The sequence below is a fragment of the Frieseomelitta varia genome, unplaced genomic scaffold, assembly GCF_011392965.1.
Source record: "Frieseomelitta varia isolate USP_RPSP 00005682 unplaced genomic scaffold, Fvar_1.2 scaffold_34, whole genome shotgun sequence".
Lineage (NCBI taxonomy): Eukaryota > Metazoa > Arthropoda > Insecta > Hymenoptera > Apidae > Frieseomelitta > Frieseomelitta varia.
In genome coordinates this window covers 484085-504744 of record NW_025110079.1, presented here as the reverse complement: position 1 = coordinate 504744, position 20660 = coordinate 484085, and the positions used below count along the sequence as shown (strand labels likewise).

Below are 20660 nucleotides of genomic sequence, written 5' to 3'. Positions count from 1 at the left end.
TTCGAAATCGTTCGCCGGCGGCTGTGTATAATTAGTCGACAAGCGCGACAATAGATGCCACCATGGAAGTATTAAATTGCTTTATTTATCAGATTAATTGAAATCGAGGCTTAATTACCGACGCGCGTGTTTCATAATCGTTGGTTAACCGAGTTGTTCGTGCTCGTTCGCGCGACCTGTCCCTTGTCGTTCATCCGTACGAAGAGAATCTTGACAGTGCGATAGGAGTTGAAACTGTAGCATGTAGAGAAAAAAGCTTGACGTGATTATTCAAACTCAATGTTGGTAATTAATTTGTTAATCGACACCACAACGACTGATTAAAAGAAACGAAAATGTAAGAAGCTTAAAATACTGGATATGTATGTAAATAAATATAAATAAACATATATAGAATCATAGCAACATCACCGATCTTGACAATCTGTTGCAAACGTGATCAAACACCGAAAAGAGAATGATCAACCCAAAACGCAAACGTCATTTTGTATTCCTATTTCCTAAATTTTCACTCTTGTGACAGAATATGACAGTAATAGTTCAACATGTTTGAATATATGTATATATTCAAGAATGAAACTTTTGTCGTAAGTCGTAAAGATTACGAACGTTTCTATTTCAAGAATCGATCGTAGGAATCAACGTCTCATTCACGACGTCGTGCTTCTTTTTTTTACGTCCTCCCTTTCACGGTATGTCATCCTTGCTTTTACGTTCCGTTTTCAATGTTCGACAGAAAGGCGGAGAGGTGGGTGGAGATCGAGGACATAGAACAGACGGTGGAGAACGTTACAGAAAGCATAATTTCCTCGTTAATTGTCTTTTGGGCGGTTTGCTTCGGTTTGCGGTAGTCTCTTCTACGAGGGTCGGTACTCTCTTTCTTTTTTTTTTTTCTTTTTTTTTTTCTTTACTTTCGCCTAACTTTTTAGCGGATGCCTTACTTCTACGTTTAGCAATACGTAATTTGCTCTGGATAAGAGATAGCGGTATCGCGGCTTCAGCATCCTGCCGATTTCTCCGCTCCCATTCCCATTCTGCTATCGTACTCGGTTCGTTATTTTTTCAGCAATTTTTTTTCGTTTTTAAGACTAGCTTTCAACGTTCGGTTGAAAAACAACAAATCGTCGAATACTCGGTAGAAACAAGAATTTCCAATGAAACGCGGCTTCGTGTAAGCGTCGTGACGTGCCTTTATTAATGCTTCAAATTAAATCTGTTTGACCGTGTTTGGAAGCATGAAACGTATTTTCGAGATAAATTGCTGCCTAAGTTCGTAGAAACGGCTCTGCCCGACGATTATTTCGAAACTTTGCTGAAAAACGTACGTTCAAAAAGAAACGGAAATTCTCGTTCGCCGGAATTATCTCGAAAATAGCCATGTTCTTTCCAATTGATTGTTCTATTGAATTTCTAAGTAACTGACGTTGAGCATTGGCAGCCACGACAATTTGGGTTTTGCGTCAATTGTGGAATCTTCAATTTGATTCAATTTCATTACGAATGTCTGTCAGAGAAGATACGGTACATTTAAATACACAGAATTTAGATATGTAAATTAATACTATACTGCTACGTTAGTATAAATCTCGCGAGGAAGACGATTACTTAAAAAAAAACGATTGATCAAACCTCTTCTCACGCGTACAGGACACCGGCAGGATGCTTCAGCCTGAACACCCGGAAACGCCTATATCGTTTTATAACTATATGACCTACGCTAAGTGTTTTCGATTAAAACTGTTTAGCTTAAAGATTACATAGAACGTGACTACGTCTCAACCACTACAAAGATCAAACGACTACCAGAGAGAAACACGTTAAACTTTCTTTCAGACTGACAGGAATCGCGGTGACAAGGACTTGGATGCGATCGATTCGGAGAAGAAATCGGGACAAGGATATACGGGCATGAGGGAATGGCAGGAACTTGGGAAAAGAGACAGAGAGATAGGAAGGACCAAGGTGTTGTTGTAATTTTTTCCGAAACGTCGGTTGCAACACGTACGTACAATTCTCTTCTCGACAAACCGCTTCACAACCATGTTTTTCTCCTTTTTCTCGCATGTGTGTCTACCCCGATGTTTGCCACTATCTACTTGCGTTGTACGTCTCGTCCTCGAACGGACTTATTTTCTCACTTCGTTACAACCTTCCCCTCCCCACACATACGCATGCACAATAACGAAGGGGCAAGAATGATCTTCGCATTTCGATCTTGTTTTCTTTCATTTTTCTTGCGATAGGTCGCTGTTCTTATATCTTCACGGGGCTACACTTGGCTATCATATTGGCTGGCTTGGGCGAGACCGTCGCGAATCACTGTATGCCTCTTGACGTATTCTCCTCGGATAAACGAAACAACGTATCCGCGTGTTTCGCGTTGAATTTCGAATGTTCGGTATTCCAAACGGAATTTACAAATTCCAAATATGCCACAAGACGAGCGTTCGCTATAAAATTTTTCTTTTTTTTTTTTTTTTTGAAAGCAACTCGTATTCGGCAATTTGTTTCCGAATATCTCGGGAAAAGTTCGGAATAACCGGAGATCTTTCGGCGTAAATAGAAACGTGGATATCGAGCGAACGTTTAACGAACTGCTCCCCCCCCCCCCTGTGTACGCCAAGCGTATGCATACATGAACGCGCAACAGCCTCGCCCGTTGGGCATCCTAGATTCGGACCGGTTGCGTTTTCATCTCTGTACTCTTTTCTGTTTCCTTGTTACACAGTTATATGGTTTCCTCTCGAAGTGTGACGGTATAGGAGAAGATATACATTTAACTACCTACGGTTCTACCGGTAAAGAGAAGAAGAAGAAGTAGTAGTAGTAGTTGTAGTTGATGAAATGGAGGAGCAGAAAAAAGAGAGAATGTCGGAGGAGGGGGACGGTGGGCCTGAATATTCGGTCAAACCTGACAAACCGTTCGGCCCCCGTCTCTCGCGCGCATCGATTTCTCTCTTTTTCCCTTTCTCGGCTCGGTGTTTACGTGTATTTTACCCGTTTCATTCCTTGCAGGGACTTTTCCTTCGTTCCTGTCTGTTCGAACGTGAAACATTGTTTTCTTTTCTTTCTCTTTTTTTTTCTTTTTTCTTTTTTTTCTTTGCGAGAAGCAGCGCTGCGCTTTCGCAACACTAATCCCTTTCCTTGCATCGCAGCTACTTTCTCGTATGTATGCGTGTGTGTGTTTCCGTGTGTGTATGTGTGTCTGTGAGTCTGTGCGACGAGCTAGTGTGCTCGCGCACGTGCAACACGTGTGCACGCGTTATTTTTTCCCTCTTTGTTCCGCGTGTATGCGTATGGATGATGTTGCGTGCGCGTGTCGGTTTCTCATTTTCGATATATCTCGCGTTTGTTTGTGTGTGTGTGTGTGTGTGTGTATGTGTGTTTTTTTTTTCTTTTTTTAGCAGTACCTAATGGAATGGGGGTAGAGGCAGACGACGCTTTGCTTGACGAAGGACCACAGAGTTTGCCAGCCATGCGTCTGTGAACATTTTCGTAACTTCCGGTCAAGAGATTCACGTGAGAAGAGGGTGTTTTTTCATACATATATACATTATACATTTCTTTATTATTGTTTTTTTTTCTCTTTACGCTTTTTCCCCCCCTTCCTTTTTATTTCTCTCTGTTCATTTTCGATCCCGAGTTATTTCTGCATACGAGTTTTTTAGCGGATACCAGAGCAATTAAGGGGCTCGGTGGTTCGTTGTTGCTCAGCGTTGGGGAAGGGTGGAGCTGCGATTTTTCTTTTTTTTCTTTTTTTTTCATTTTTTCCGTTCGGCCGCCGTCGTGAAAAAATATTCGGCAAACAAGCTCGCGGCGAAATCGCGCTCGTTTTTGATGGCAGCTTCACGCTAACGCTTTCCCAACGTTGCTTCTCCACTACGGTAGAAAAAAATCGTGACTCATCGACGCATGGAAGTGTTCAACCTCGAACAAATGCTAACATTTTTCTCTTCTCTCTTTTTCTTCTTTTTTCAATGGCAGACAAATCGTTAGAATACATCGCGTGACATGTAGACAATAAATTCATTGTACTTAGCTAGGCTAGATTTTCTTGTGAAATGGTACGTATGATGCCTCGATGCGTGATCGAACGGATTCGATCATAACGGAAAAGAGAAAAAAAGACAGATGATGTACCAAAACGAAGAAATTTCATGCATCGATCAGTCACGACACTCATCGATTCCAATGGTATGCGTCTGTTGTAAAAGATATAACTGATATAACTGAAAAAAAATCCCTTTCCCAGCCAGACAATACGATCGTTTCGATCGATTGGCGAGGCGCGTTTGAAAACGTAGCCCCGACCAATCGCGGACGAACGAAAATCTGGCTTGTCAGTCAAATCGTTCTTTGTAATTAGAAGCGTCGCAATATCGTGTTGTTTGCGACGACAATGATTATTCGACACCCGAAACACCGTACGATATCAAACGGAACAGAGAACGAAACAAGATAGAAACAAACCCGTGAAAAAAAGAATGCATGTATATATGTGGTATATATATCGCGAAAGAGAATATCAGCGATCACGTTCCTCGTAGAAAAATAAAAAGAAGAAAATTAGAGAGGCCGATCCGACGAATAACGCCGCGTATATGTAATAGCGATATTTAATGTATCGATCATAATGGCGAGTTCATCTTCGCCGTAGAAATAACTAATGTTCGTTCGACGACTTATATACGGTCCGTATTTCAACAAATATGAACAACATTAATTTACATAGCTCCCTTTGTATATATATATATATATATATATATATATTTATATTTATACTTATATTTATATTTATATTCATATTTATATTTATATTTATATTTATATTTATATTCATATTTATATTTATATTTATATTTATATTTATATTTATATTTATATAATTCTTTCTCTTATTTATATGAATCGTGTATATATAATATATTCTTCTGTATGTATTATGTATAAGTATGTATAATTCCACGAGCACGTGCTTCAGTGTGCATGCATGGATAGCGAACACCAGCGCGCCGTTAAGTTATCGTTATGACCGTACACACCGGTAGCAACCCTATTTACAGTTCAACGCGTTTTGCAAACTACTACGATTGGTCTCAATCGTTGATTAACGTTTTCTTAACATGTTTCAAACGAACGCTGCACGAATTATCCCAGCATCGTTACCGTAACGTCGGAAATATCAAAAATTCGACCAGTTAATTAATTTCAACATCACACGTTCGCGCGATCATTTCCAAGTGTATAATGCCGGTAGTCACCGAACGACCACCGCAACCAGTCAACGATGTTAACGATTATTTTGCAAATGAAAAGTACTACAGATCAATCTGTCCACTCGATGTTTCCAAAACGTGCAAACAAGTACCAGTTTCAAAAAAAAAAAAAAAAAAAAAACCCCGACGGGGAAAAAAGCTGGAAAAAAAATTCCGTTACACGGACAGCTTCTCTCAAATTTGCGCGCTTTGCGGACCCGTCCAATGCGCCCACACACGTGCAAACGTGTGTACGTACACGCCAGTCCGAAAGCGGTTCACGTCGCGTCGACGACATGCACAGCCGCGTGCAGCGCGCGACCACGACCGCTTTCCGACCACCCTCGCCTATTCGTGCAATCCCGAACGCACATGTACCGAACACGTACGAAGACGAGATTCCGTTTGTTCTCGGAAACGAGCGGAGGAGCCGACGCGTGTATGCAGGCGCGCTCGCGCGCACTATGACGACGACGACGACGACGACACACGCTGGGAAATCCACGGAACGGCACGTGTCGCGTGTAAGCTTCGGATACTTGGGATTCTTAGCGCGATCCCGAGCCCTTCCCCCGGATTTCGAACGCTTCGTTTGCTACGAGAGCTACGTCGCGCAATATGTGCAACGATGTCCGGCCTGCTGCTGTGGATGTGTGTACGGCGTGTACGCGTGTACGGTATACAGTGGCACGAGGGCGTGCAACCCTTTAGAAAACGCACGACACGGTGCGACGTTGCGGGAAGAACTGAGTAACGGACTGGATTCGCAAGAGTTCACCCTCTCGCGAGTGGTATATGTATATACGTAACAGGGAACGCCTTCGACGAAAATCGTGGATGGTTTCTGTGTCGCCACGATGCTTCAATTAGGGCAGACTTGTCGTTCGAAGGAGGTATCGATTCCATTCTTTCTTTGCTTCCTCGCGAGTTTATATTCGATATGTGAATAAAAGCATCGTTTTTAAAAGGAGCGGATGTGAAGATTCTGTGGAACGTATAAAAGGAGGAATCTTTAAAGGAAATTTTGAAAGAAATTGAAGAAAATATCAACGGAGAAAGTGTGATAAGTTTACTTTACTTATTTTTTGTTTACTTTCTGATTGATAGAAGTAATTATTTTAATACGAAATACTATTTTTCACGCTTACTTGAATTAAAGTACGCAACGTGAAATGAAATATCGTTTCATTTATTTATAATATTCTTCACGATAATTTGAGGCGTGAAAGAACTTTACAGGAGACAATACAAAGTGAAATGAGACGAGTTGGTCAACAGATTGAAATATTAACGGCACATCGAACTTGAAAATTGCCCTGCGTAAGACGTGACTTATCACAATTTCCACCTTCGAGGAATAAAAATGAAAAAAAAACAAAAAAAAAAACAAAAACAAAGGAAGAAGCGTAGCGCCGAAACGCGCGTGCGAATTGCACCTCGGATCGAACCTTACCGCGAGATCGCTGGTAACCGAGGCTCGATACCTAAACGAACGATCCCAGGTGAGAACGGGAGAAAGAGAGGAAAAAGAGGTTACGACTGTAACGAACGGACCGCGTCGCTCGAGGGCTGATACGAACGGCGGGGGGTGTAGAGCGCCACAATAACCCCCGGCCACCATCAGCGCAGCGCCCGTTCCCTCCTTGCGCGCCAACCATGGTAACGGTAACCGACGATTTATTGCGTGGCGCAACGAGCGCGCACGGTAACACGTTACGGTAATGACTGTGAAATACGACGGTGCACCTCTCCTCTACCGTGCAACCCTCTAACTCCCCCCCTGGAACTATTGCCCCGCTACGGTTCCACGGCCAGACTCCCCCAATGAAAGGACGCCACACTTCGATACCACGCACACGTGGCGTGTGCACGCGTACACTGATCGTGCATCGAACCGTCGGAGAAATATCGCCGGGGGTTGAAAGAGTGTTCTCGGAGAAACCTCATCGATCGTCCGGGCGACTACTTGTCAACGACTGCTGCGCGATATCGGCCGGCGCGGCACTATGGTAAATAATGCACGCGTGCAGGTGTCAATTTGGAGGGTATTGCCTGTTAAGTCGCGAAGAATGTCCGGTGGAAGTGTATCGGGGCTGGACAGAGTGGAAATTGTAATTGGTTTATATTTTGGTGTTTCGTGCGAGGAAGATTGTGGTTTGGGTTTGCATTATATATATATATATATATATATAGAGTTTTCGAGTGGATACAATTGATGTTTCATAGAGGATTGCAATGAAGTACCTATGTACGTATTTATGTTAGGTTTGAGATGGTATTGACGTGCCACGTCCCGATACACTCCTTAAGATGTTTCATTGAAGGAATGTAATTGATTTGGAAATTGTAATTGATTAATATTTTGGTCTTTTTTATAAGGAAGATGCTGATTCGAAGAATAATAGTTTGTTGGGGTGTTTCTTGGAATAATTGATTTTTTCGTAGTAAACTTTGCGAATTAACGTAATTAGTTGTTTATATAGAGGAAACGTATGAATGTGTTTTGGATAATCAATTACGACAATAAATAGTTTAAATATGTAATTACACTCATCTTTAAGAAGAATTACACTTCCAGACAAATGTGTTATATCGTTTTTGCCCATATGTCACTCGTAATAAATAATTAAGGAAATTTTAAAACATTTTGTGATAGTATTTTGAATATAATCTGTGCCGATAAAAAGATATTGCTACGGTAAATATTCCTAATGTACGAATATAAACTGAACACGAGTATATTTTATGCTAAATAAAGTTGCGCAATTAATGAAATTCACTCGTGATTCGCGGAATATATATATATATATACAGTTCGAAAAATATATACGAAAAGCGAAGAAATAAGTTACGAATGGAGAGAAACAACGTATGACGATTATTTCACGAAAAGAAAAAAAAACAGGGTATAATGTTGTCTTCGAATGTCGAATGTTTGAAAAGAAATAAGAATGGGCACGCTCTGATAAGCAGCACGATGCAACATTTTGCGGCTTAACGTTCTGTATCTCGTTTATTTAACGAATGGCTATGGCCATTAATTTGCTGCTAGCCGCTGAAAGCGGAAATTTCAATTAGCGCTAAAATTATAAGAATTAGGTTAATACGTGTTCAAAATTGAAACCGATTTACTTGAAATTTAATCAACCTTCGACGACTTTTCGCATTGCGTCGCGTGATGAATATTTACTCAAGGCAAATATAAAATGGCCACCCATTAACTACATTTGCAATTATACCAGTGAGAAAGGAAAATATTAAAATTATTATTATTAAAAAAAAAAAAAAAGAAGACTAGGAGCCCTTTCCAATTGAAATAAACAACGTGACCTCACAAATTAATTTTATTGCAAGTAAAAACAGGGGTAACAGAAAAGAGAAGAACGCATTAAAAGAAAACGTACGAATGTCTGAAAGAACAACAGTTGTATTCTCAACATGGTGTACATAATTCAAACAATAAATAAGATAACAAAAGTACGCAATCGGTGTACAATATTGCCGGTGACATTCACGGCGTATACCTTCGAGATTACCTCGCATTCAGACTCCTCTCGCGTCGCGGCAACGTCAAGGAAACTACATATACATGTATATCCAACAGCAGTCGGTTTCTCGCACGTGCAAAGAAGAAAAGGAGAAAGAGAAGAATGACTTCGACAGTTTAGAATAGGCGATAGAGAGAAAGCCAGTGACAAAGAACGAAAGAGAGTCGAGGGAGAAAAGAGGAAGAAAGTACACAGTGAGGGTGTACCGACTTATTTCTGTGTCTTATAAGATCCCGCATCCAAAGTTCATCGAAGTCACAAGATGACAGGTTCGCGTTCGAGAGACTTCCTTCAAGATTGCCTCGGGCATGCAAAGGTGAAAAGAGAGAAGGAAACTCGTTATCACGATTACGTTCGGGGGAAGAAAAGTGGTCGTTATGTCTGTCCAGTATCGATCCTACGAGAAAGCTCGATGAAACCGCGCGTGTGCACGTGTGTGTGTGTGTGTGTGTGTGTGTGTGTGTGTGTGTGTGTGTGTGTCACGTCACCACAGTCGAAGGGAGCGAGGCATTGAAAGAGACGGTCGACGTCAAAGGGGAACCGGATCTTGTCGCAACTCGAACGAAGAAACCAGCTGTCCATATTCACGAGTTTCTCCCTGTCACCCTCTTTCTCGCACACGATCTAATTGGTGTTATTACACGTTACGCAACACACAACGTACCGATGAATTGTATACGTACTGCATTGCTGTTTCGATAAGAAGAAATAAGATGGAGTCTACGCTATCCACCGTTTGAAGTACCGTGCACACGATCCTTTCTTTTATCCATTCCCGCCCCTTTCACGCGTCTTGTCATCGCAAGATAATCACCGGCACGGTCTTGTCATTGCGCAACACGCATTCCGATCTACATGTTTCCCCCTAACGATTCTCGTACAGTGCACACGCTCTCTCGCACACGTTTCACGCCCTTTTGCATCGGGTCCGCTCATTGTTCGGGAATGATTCTGTACTCTGTGGAGAAGCTGTGTAGCGACGTGTCTCCGGCTGATAGGAGCGGTAATCCCAAGGCACCTGAAAGTACCACCAACCCCCGTCTGAGTCCCCTGAGTCTCACTGGGCTCTGAGTCACACAGGTTTTAGCTTTTTTTCTTTCCTTTTCAAATTCAAATCTTCTCTTGCCAAGCAAATTGATTTTTCTCTCGCGCGCAGCAACAACAGTCTCTCCTCTCAACAAACAATCTTCCTCCCTTTCTCTCCGGTGCGTTTAGGTTAGGAACAATCGCAACATCGCACACGTTCCGGTTTCTCTGGTAAACAGGGCAAGTTTTCAGGAAATTGCTCGACATCTGGCACGCAGACACACCGCAAGGTGACAAAACTAGAGGTTAGACGCGACTGGCACGTCGTTACGGAGAAACTGCGAGCACGGTGTCCCATGTGTTTGCTTATTCGCTCGGTGGGATTCGATCGCGAACGCGACAACCTCGCCTGGCGTATACCGAGCCCGTCGGAGAAACGTAATAGTTTCTAGTGGCCGGTCCTGGCGAATTATTCCCGCGTCGCTGAATTAGCCAAAGTTTCGAACGTTCGCCAGGGTTATTGGTTTGCCGGGTTGCAGAGTTCAAACGTTTCTGCGATTAGAACGATTACACGGGTATGATATATAATAAAATTTACTATTTCGTTGTTCGCAAAAGGAGTCGATGTTTCGTATTGAAAGCTGCTGTCTTGGTCTTTCACGATCTAAGTGATGGTATAGCAAGAGAGTTCAATAAATAAAGGATTATAGACTTTAGAATTCATACAATGTATCCGTTGATTATTTCGTTGTTAAATGAATCACCGTGTCAGTTTGACGACGATGTACAGTGCAGTGTCACACTATGGCAGTGTCTGTTAATATCAAACGTGTATTCAACCCTTTGCGGTCCACGTAATAATTTTCAAAATCTAGATTAGCAGATTTCATACTAAGTATATTCGCGATGTTTTTCTGAAATACTGAAAAATGATTCGAAATTGTTTCATTATTCTTTTTTTTATTACAAAGGCTGGCATTGATTTATATAACGCAAAGAAACGTCAAATATACTTGCTGTACTAAAGTATAACAGAGAATTGCAAATTCACATTTTTGTGAGACTAATTAGAACCCCGAGAAAGGTTTACTTCGTCTATTAGATATTACGATAAATATTCTGGATATTGAACACCTTTCAATTCTTTTCTACCTTTGAGTTTTCCAAAAGAATTATATAAATTTAATATAATCAAAGGCCTAAGCCAAAACTGTGGCCATGGCAAAACTCGTATTGACTCGTATTTTAATAAACGCCAACATTGGAAACTAGTCCATCAGTCGATGTATCTCGTCACATTAAAATTTCTCGGCCGGAGAGACAAAGAACTGGCACGTGGAAACCTTTTAATCTTCCTTGATGGATCGAGTACGTCGAACGAGCGGAGCGAGTTCCGTCGCGAGCGATTTCACGTGAAATCACCAACACCAACCGACCTCCGACCCTCCAAGAGAAATCTATATCGTCTAACGCGGGTCTAAGTGCTCGTCGAACGAGAATTTCACTCGAATGCAAATACCGACGCGTGGATTCGATCTCACCCGGAGAAATATCCTCTCCAAGCATGGAGGAAATTCGTTTTCGCGTATCGCTGCCGACCCTCTTTTTCATATTCGACGAGAGAAAGAGAGAGAAAGAGAAAGAACGAGAAAAAAAGAGAGAGAGAGAGGGTGGCTTCGCCGACGAATGTTTTTCGGACGTTGGGAATATACGGACGGCTTTAAGGCGGGTGGGTTTTCGTTCGCCAGTGATCAATCATCGTTGGCTGTTATTCGCAATCTTTTTTTTTTTTCTCTCTTCCTTCTACCGCCATGCCTCGTGAACCATACGCAAAAATACGCGAGAGAAAGCGTGGGAGGAAAGGAAAGGGGAATAGCCGAGGGAAGGGGATGTTCGTGATCGCACGAATCGTTCCTCTTCCTGGATCGGCAGGTTATTCAAATGCGTTAAATAGGCAGGCGACCAGGGAAATTGGAAGCGATTCCGGGAAGCATCGGGACACACGGTCTCTGGAGGAAAGTAAAAATATGCCGATTTCTTCCTTTCTTCTTCTTTCTTTTTTTCGAAACGGCCAGGGGAAAGAAAGACAGGGAGGGATGATTCTGAGGGATGTGCCAACGTCCGAAAAACATTATGCATTATTTATGAGCTCTCTTTCTGCCCATTCACGCGAATTGTGCTTGGAATCGATGTACTTTGAAGAGGAAGATATAATACACAGATGTCTGTACACAGAAATATCGAGTTAACGGTTCGAATCGGAAAAGAGAATTCAAGATTACGTTCGCGTTATACACGTTGCTCCAGTGGATATATACACACACGACGTTTCTTTTCTCAACGTAGCAGCGTCTACGTCTGTCTCCTGGCCGCTAATTTACGCCCGGTCGACGTGCATGGGACACCTGTCGCAGTTTGTCCGCCTCTATTGGCGTTATAAGTTGCCGCTTTGCTACTTTCGTGCCATGCTTAACACAAAGGGGGTAGCATCACGAGTTGGGGGACGAGAGGGGGTGGATCAGACACAGAGCGCGGGAACGAAGAAGTTGGAAACTTTTCTCCCTTGAAATTCTCTTCGTCGAGCAGCAAAAAAAAAAAGGGGGAAGATCAGTCAGAGAAAGAGAGAGAAAGACAGAATAACAGCGTGAAAGAGAGAGAGAGAGAGAGAGAGAGAGAGAGAGAGAGAGAGAGAGAGAGAAAGTGAGTGAGCGAGAGACAGAGAGATGGTTTTCGCGGAGAAAGACGAGCAAGACAGACAAATGGCTAGAAATGGACAAAATAGAAGGGAACAAATGGGGCTAGTAAGACGTGTAAGTGCAAGAGGGCAAGAGGGTGACGTAGTTACGGGAATCGAAAGAAGCTTCCTCGAGGCTGATGTTACGTCTGCGAAAGCCCATCGTAAAAAGGACGTGATTAGTGTGGTGTACATCTTTCTGTTTGCGCGTAGATCCGTTGTACTTAGTAGCTCGCGAACGCGGTCGTTTCAACACTTATTTAGTAGCTCATTGAACGCAACAATCGTTTCGACGCAACGCACGACAAGCGTTCGATAAACAGTGTATGTGTGTGTGTGTGTGTGCCGATTAAATTAAGAGTAACGAAAATACGATAACGAGACTGCAAACGTACGGCAGAGAGAAATAATTAACGAATAAAATAAAAATCCGCTGGAACGGTGATAGAACGAAGGGGAAGGTATAGAACGAGGTAGCAAATCGATGGGAATAGTCGATGACCGCTTTAAATTCTCGAGGGTCGTTTTCGCGTCTCGCGAGCCGATCGAAGCCGAACAATAAGCGCTACAATTCCCCCGGCTCTGCTGCGAAATTCCGAGTTCGATGGAGCGCTGGCCGGCTACCGGCGGGAGGGAAACGACACAGGTTGGGAAACTCCATTTTGGTCCTTCTTCCCCCGGCCGATAGCGCCGGTGCTGCGGATTTTCATTTCGAGTCCCGAATTCAACATGAAGGGCGCTTGACCCCGAAAACTTTGCCCGCAACTACCTCCAATCAACCGGTTCGATTTAGATCAGCCGATACGCCCGACCTATGGACGCGTTCATTTTCCAAACGTTTCCTATTAATTGCTCTAGCCAGCGTTTGTGTATATCTATGCGTGCAGGGTCAACCACGATGCGGTTCGCTCGCATATCGTTCGCAATCGATACGCCACTACCCCGGCTTACCCCTCCGCGTAATATTAACAATGACATTTCACCCCCCGTTCCACGACCGCACGATTAATCTTAAATTACGATCGATCCGACGAGCCAGTCGATTTAAACTAACGTAGCAATTGAAATTCGACAACGCCGTGTTCTCGTACGAAGTCGCGTATCGAAGGGACGAGATATATATCGGGTCTCGGACCCGATCCGCATGCATGGATGATTTCCAGCGGAATCGTATCGCGTAAATTAAGGTTAGCCAGTTAATAACGATCGAGTTATTACAATTTATTTACTAGCAGAGGATAGTATTCGTATTGTGGCCGTTCTTTTAACTAATTCGTTGAAATTTTCATTTTGCTCGTTGGCCGCCCGCCTCCATGAGGTTCGTCTAACCTGATCGATCTGATTGGACGTACGCTTTAACGGTTTTTACTGTAAGGGGTAGAAAGAGAGAGAGAGAGAGAGAGAGAGGGAAGGAGATAGAGAAGGTAATTGAAATTGATTAATCGATTAGCAGAAGCAATTTTAAAGCGTTTCGCGGAATGCAAAGCCTTGATGCTCTGAAAGAAAATTCCATACCAACGGAGCTGTTTGTTATTGACAGTCGAAGGCACGCGAGGTGCTAGCGAACGCAGACGGTAAGAAACACAGGGTTGGTTTAACGACGTAACTTTTCCCATACATCAGCCTCTCATTATCTTGTCCTAGTTCGCCGGAATTGAATTTTCCCTCCCCCCCTTTTTTCGATCTACATTTTTACCGCGGCATCTTCGCGCGAGAATACGAGTTGCGTTACGTCTTGCGGAACTTGCAATGCAAAGTGTGATTGGGTAATCAACCGTATCTTGAAAGTACAAATATATTTCACTTTGATTTAAGCGAATCTAGAAATATATTCTGCGGAATTTTAAAAAATAAGAGCGAATTTGATGTATACATTCATTGATAATTATTGGATAAATACACTCGTTAAATATATGATTTCCATAGCTTAAATTTTCCAGCATAAGGTTTTGCGAAACTTATCACATAAATCGCTCAGTGACGAGGCTACAAGTGTTTCTTCGTCAATTAAGATTAAAATCAATCGTGTCCAATGTGGATTACACTCTGACGTATCGCAAGCGTTGCAGCTGGTTTCTTCACGGATCGTATGAAAAATAATAAAATATCAATGCGTCATCTGATCCACGAAGAAATGATTAACGTTAAACAAACGTTAGAATGTAATTCCTACTAGACACAGATTACACCCAAACGTTTCGAATTTTAATAAACAAATACACACCGCAATGAGTAAGAAAGTCGTAAATCGTCGGAAGACGAATCGATCGTTTTTTAAAATGTCTCGCCGCGATGAGCACGGAACGGGGTAGAAAATTGGCTAGAGAATCGCCACCTCCTTGAGAATCGCCTGAATTATCTCAAATCTTAAACTCGACAAGATAATATCGATACGATAATTTATAGCGACTTTTGTACAACGTTCATCACTCTCTTCGTATCGAGTGAAGACCGGTTGCCCGGTGCTCCGGCGAATCGAAACTTCGTCCCGGAAGTGGAGGATCGCCGCAGTCCGAGCAAACGTTGCTGAATAATATACAACGTCCTTCGCGTTGGACGTACAGAGCGCACAACCGTATCGTTCCCGATAGAACGTCGGTCTGTGACGCAACATTGCATCACTTAATTCGCCGTGTCCTGTCGCCGAGAACGGAAGTCCGTCGCGAGAACGGATTTTCCGATATCTTTCCGTGTCTGAACACAGGCCGCCTGATCGAAACGATACGTTTCCCGTCTAAAGTGCGAGCAGAATCGACGAAACACGCGTCGATCTTCTCAACACATTGCGAATGGCCGATAAGGTCTCGATTTCGCATTTCGTCTCGCGTATCTAGAGGCCATGAGGCGTTCGAGACAAAACGAAAAAATAAAAAGAGAATACACGGCAATGAGTGAAATTAGCGAGAAAACGCCCGATTCAACACAATGTGTTCATAGAAAAATCGATCGTCTTCTCGTCTTCCGCGTGTCATCGAGGTTCACGTCGATGGTTACTTCGAAGAAGCACTTGGAAATCCCGTATCGAGATTAACCAATCGTTCGAAATTCGTCTAGCTGTGAAATCTAACGGTGAACTCGAGCGCTCGTGGAGTCCATTGTTCTCGGAAACGAATTTCGACCGAGAGCCGGCGCGACACCGACGGTCCCGCAACAAAGGCTCCGTGCTGCCTCTCGAGACCTTTGTGCGCACGAGATCTGGTAACGTGCCCTTTCCTTCGAACCGAGGCTAATTTCTGACGTTGTTACCCCCCACGTCTTGATTTCCCGACACCCACGTGTAACCCGCTCGATTCTCGTACTTATAAGTCGACGACGACGACGACGACGACGAGTAGCGCCAGCGAGAGCACAGTTAGTAAAATGGTGTAGCAATGGGGATGAGTTCTCCTTTCTTTCTTTCTTTGTTTTTTCTTCTTCCTTTTTACGTTTTCTTTGTTTTGGTTAGAGATATGTGCGCATAGCTCGATGTCGAGATTAGTTATTAGACACGTTATACAATTAGTTAGTTCACAGAGGCATGGCGTTGTAGAGGTCCAAATTGGGATGGTAGAAGAGCGGTGTGGGGGTAGGCGGATTATGATGTGGGGCAGGCTGCGCCTGTATCAGGTTCAAGTTCAGATTCAAGGGCGCGATGTGGGCCGCATTATGGTGGTTAAGGTGGTTAAGGCTAAGGTGGTTACCTGTCGGGTAGGGCAGTCCGAAACTAGGGTACCCAGAATAGCCGCGGCTTGCCGCGTATGCCGCGTACGCCGCCGCTGGGAAACCTGTGAACAGAGAAAAACAATCTGTCAGATTTCCAGTCCCGTCCGCTTGCTTCTCTCGAAGCGCTCGGAGAACTTTCGTGGAGCGGGGTGGCGAGCGTTATGGAGCGTGTTCGACCGACTCGTGACGATGCGTGTGAATGCGTGTGTGAATACGTTGCTAATACCGGGTTGTGCAGTCTTTAATCCGACCTATTCTGATTTATTAGCAAAACATGAGGGTTAGTACTCGTTATCTCTAATCTCGAAGCTGTCAATCAGAATTCTCGTACAAGCGCGCAGTGTTGTTTGTTAACTTTTCAATTAACAACGTGGGGTAGTATCGTTACCTGTGATGTTTCATTTAACACGTTACTCGACACACTCGCTTTCGTCATGAATGTATAATTATTTAACTTCACACAAATATTCAAGTGCTATTAACTTTGAGTATAAATATCTGAAATATCTTGAATAGCATCGTTGATAAAAATTTAGGATCAAATTAGTGAATTTTGGGATTTAATTTTCATCGCTAATATCTATCACGGACGTTGTAAAATACAAAGTAAAATTAAATGTAAAACACTACAGTCATCTACTACCTAACGATACCATTTGAAGTTTAATCTGATTTCAAAGAGTTTCCTTTTATCATTTGGTAACCATACTGTCAAGGGTTTTCTAACTTGTATTAATCATGACATTATAGTACAAAGATCGAAGAGTGTGGTTTAATATCAGTTATGTATCTATCTACAAATACGTTTGTCTATCAACTACCATCTACATGCTCCCTTCCCTGTAAAGTGTACATTATATAAAATATTTCCCATGTACGTACCGTGTTACTCTACGGAACATTTTCGATTGAAAACGCTACGAAATTACTGGCGAAACGATTTCCACAAAACAAGAGATCCTTACGCGTTCGTTTTTCATATGATATTCGATTTAATTTCAAGTGAAATCAATGCATCGGGCATACTCCAATGGGGCAGACACGATGTAACATCGAATGACGCGTGACGAGGAGTTACGAATTAACCGAGTAATTACGTTAATGAACTACGATTGTATTTTCACAAAGGCGATGCTCTGCCCGCAAAGCGAAACGACCGAAACGATTTTTATCTATAAAACAGGAGGCGGAATCGTGCACGCGACACGAAACGAGAAAGCTCGCGGCGGAATACGAGATTCCGATTCACTCGTTCGTGATTGATCGACGCGTGAATATTACAACGACGGTCTTACGTCAAACGTGATTGAACGTCGTTACGGAATGGTAAGCATGTCACTGGACGTCGGAGTCGTTTTGTTGTTACGTGTTCGTGCATATTTCAATACTCACCATCAGGTAATGCTCCCAGGGACCACATAAAATCTATAAGGAAAAACAGATCACATTAATACCGATTACTGAGATTGATCGAGTATCGGGTAAAGAAAAATTTCTCTTTTCTCTTTTTCACATCGTCATTCTTTTCCCTTCATTTGCTCAGTTCAATTGCTTCGATTAGTCAGTGCAAATGGTAATCGTAAGTCTGAACGTAGAAATTTCTGCAACCAAGCACGAAGAAAAGTACTGGGCGATCGATTCACGTCTAAGGAGAAAAATAAAATAATCGGATGATGAATCTAAGAAGAGAAAAAAAAAAAAAAAGAAAAAGAAAAGGCGACGTGGTTTTGTGAGTCACGCGAGGACTATGATGAGGACTATCGTGAACTTTAATTCACGAGCGTCTAACTGATGAACGTTTTCATGGTTGTGCAATAATTTTCTTCGTGCAGGCGAAGGTAATGCGTAGACAATTAAGATATGTACATGGAGACAAGTTAAGTATAAAGCGAAGCGTTGCAGAAATTCGTCGGTATAGACGGTTCGAGTGTAACGGATGACTAGGTGTTTCAAACAGTGAGAGAAGGGTAAAAAAAAAGAAGTAATGATCCAAACAAAAAATGAAAAAAAAAAAGAAACGAAATTAGAAAGTAAAATAGATTGAAACGAGAAATCGGATTAAAAGCGTTCTAGGTTAAACAGAGAGTAGGAGATATAACAAAGAAGTAGATAGACAGATAGAGATAGACAGAGAAAGACAGAGAGAAATAGTATGGAGTATACAGAGAAAGTATATAGAAAGAGAGAGTTAGAGAGAGAAAGAGAGAGAGAGAGAGAGAGAGAGAAAGGCATCCATGAAATTTCATAATTTGATACTAATTGAAAAGACCACACAACTAAGTTTCTGACTATTTATAAATATGTATATCGCATCGACTATATAGCGCATCGACTAAATTCTGTGACAAGGTACTAGTAACTACGCGCGGCCGAGGTGTTTCCAATTCTACGACAAAATAAACCCTCCTATGATCTATGGTTATTGTAGCCTTGAAGGTATTGGTTAATCATTTACCGTTAAGTAATATTTGCTAGGCTGACTATATAGCTTATTAGATATAGACTAAGGGCAGATAATGTGTCGTGCGATCGCGAGGAAGACATAGCGTTGAAATAAATCTGTAAGTTTTCTCAATTACGAATGATCATTACGATAAAAAATATTGTGCACCGATGCTCAAAAATTTCGAGTATCTTTCACTTTCTTTTGACAAGACCAATTTCTTCGGGGAAGTAGAAATATCACAATTTCAACTCTGACTTTTAAAATCTCTCAATCCATAAAAATGTAATAATTATAAATCAAATATTTATTTTCAAACCTCAGCACGTTCCAAATTTTTGAGCGTTTATATATATCACAAAATTTCGTATTCGAAGAAGTATGGAAAATAGAAACTCGAAGTTTTTAATTGTCCGATGTGCTTCGTTCGTACAAAGCGCGTGACACATTATCGACTCCACTACCACACTTAGATCGACGATACAATATTGAAAAAAAACACCGACCACAATACTACACTACTGTTTCACTATTCTAGTGTCCATATTGACGCTGCTCTCACAATATACGCAGATGGAAAAAGTATAAGAGCATTTATTCTAGCCATTAAAAGATACACTGATACATATTAATAGTATTAGTGATTTCGTACCTAAAGTCTCTCTACCGGGCTGGTTTTGATTACGTCAAGCACGCAACACAATTTTATATATCGTTTCAGTGCGACATCGTTCTTTTTTTTTTTCCGTTTCGTTCTTTTCTTTCGTACTTTTTCTCTGTTCTCTTTTTTCCATTTCTTTCTTTTCCGTTTCTTTACTGACTCATTTCTCTCTTTGATCAAATGAAAAAAAAAACTTCGCATGTGCTTCGAACATTATCTCGTGTTTATTTAAATACCATTCACTTTACTGTCATATAGATGGAGATATTGATTCACGTCGTGCAATACGTAAATGCATTCGAATATTAGACATGTACGTGTATATATAATATTTATGTATATATATATATTTATTTATTTATATAAATATCTGTAATATGTATACGCGTATTTTATTTTTGTATTATACTTGACAATCGGAGCGACTTCGTTATTATATGCGATAATACGTTTACGTATAGAATATAATATTGATAATACAGAATGTACGTGTACTTTCTCAGATGCAACAAATCGATTTCACGTATAAAGCAGACGTTTACGTACGACACTAACGTTAATAGTCTCTCTTACAGTTTCGAGGAGCGTGTAAAGCTCATTCCGGTCGAGTTTTACGACGGAGTTTGCCGGCCGATTAACATTTACGTTCCACCGATAGGTTTGCCAACATGGAATCCCATTGAGTTACTCGTTTCGAATTTTATAGTTATTTCTTCCATCCTTTTTTCGATGCTCGATGTTTCTCAAGAGAAAGAGATAGATAGATAGATAGACAGAGAGAGAGAGAGAGAGAGAGAGACATACATATACGTATATATAATAACACGGAATGTTGTGTAAGAAACGTTGTTCGCCGAGGAACGCAAAACAATTCGTCCTCTTTCTTTTCCTTTCTTCTCATTTTCTTCTCCTTTGTTTCTCTTTTCTTTTCTTCTTTTATTGTTCCTTTCTGGTCTCTTTGTTCTCTTTTCAATTTCGTTCGTACTTGCGTAATGCGCGCCCATAAAACGTTCTTACGGGGAAGGAAATAGTGACGCACATTTTTCTAATTGGATTCTCTGTTCTAGACAAAGAAGGCGCAACGCTACCGTTCCCCGCGTGGTGATAACAAAATCAAAATCCGGCCCAACAAAAGCATTACAAAAGGTGTGAACAGAAAGATAAACCGCATGTTAAGATCTGGTCTACTTACGAAACTGACACTGTTGAGCCTCTCGGGCAAAGTACGTACTTTCTAGGACACACGTCTCACGCATTATTATTAAGGTAAATGATGCTATACAGCTTAGAA

General features: G+C 41.8%; 1 protein-coding gene and 1 long non-coding RNA gene across 7 annotated transcripts in view; one reads left to right on the top strand and one right to left on the bottom strand.

The window, feature by feature from the left end:
* Window positions 1–20660, bottom strand: part of LOC122530369 (RNA-binding protein Musashi homolog Rbp6-like) — a 501655-nt gene that overhangs the window by 8382 nt on the left and 472613 nt on the right. For 2 of the 6 annotated variants that reach the window (XM_043657245.1, XM_043657244.1), the window contains exons 8-9: window positions 17658–17690; window positions 16244–16327 (exon numbers count right to left, since the gene is read on the bottom strand). In XM_043657245.1, the coding sequence (XP_043513180.1) occupies window positions 16244–16327; window positions 17658–17690 (117 nt within the window). Of the gene's footprint in view, window positions 3482–8666; window positions 9822–9908; window positions 16328–17657; window positions 17691–20660 lie in introns of those variants that run through there. The other 4 variants (XM_043657243.1, XM_043657248.1, XM_043657247.1 and 1 more) reach the window with 3 other exon arrangements.
* On the top strand, window positions 3364–20618 carry LOC122530371. Its single transcript, XR_006306980.1, has 3 exons — window positions 3364–3505; window positions 15212–15218; window positions 20608–20618. It is a non-coding gene; the product is annotated as an uncharacterized LOC122530371 (long non-coding RNA).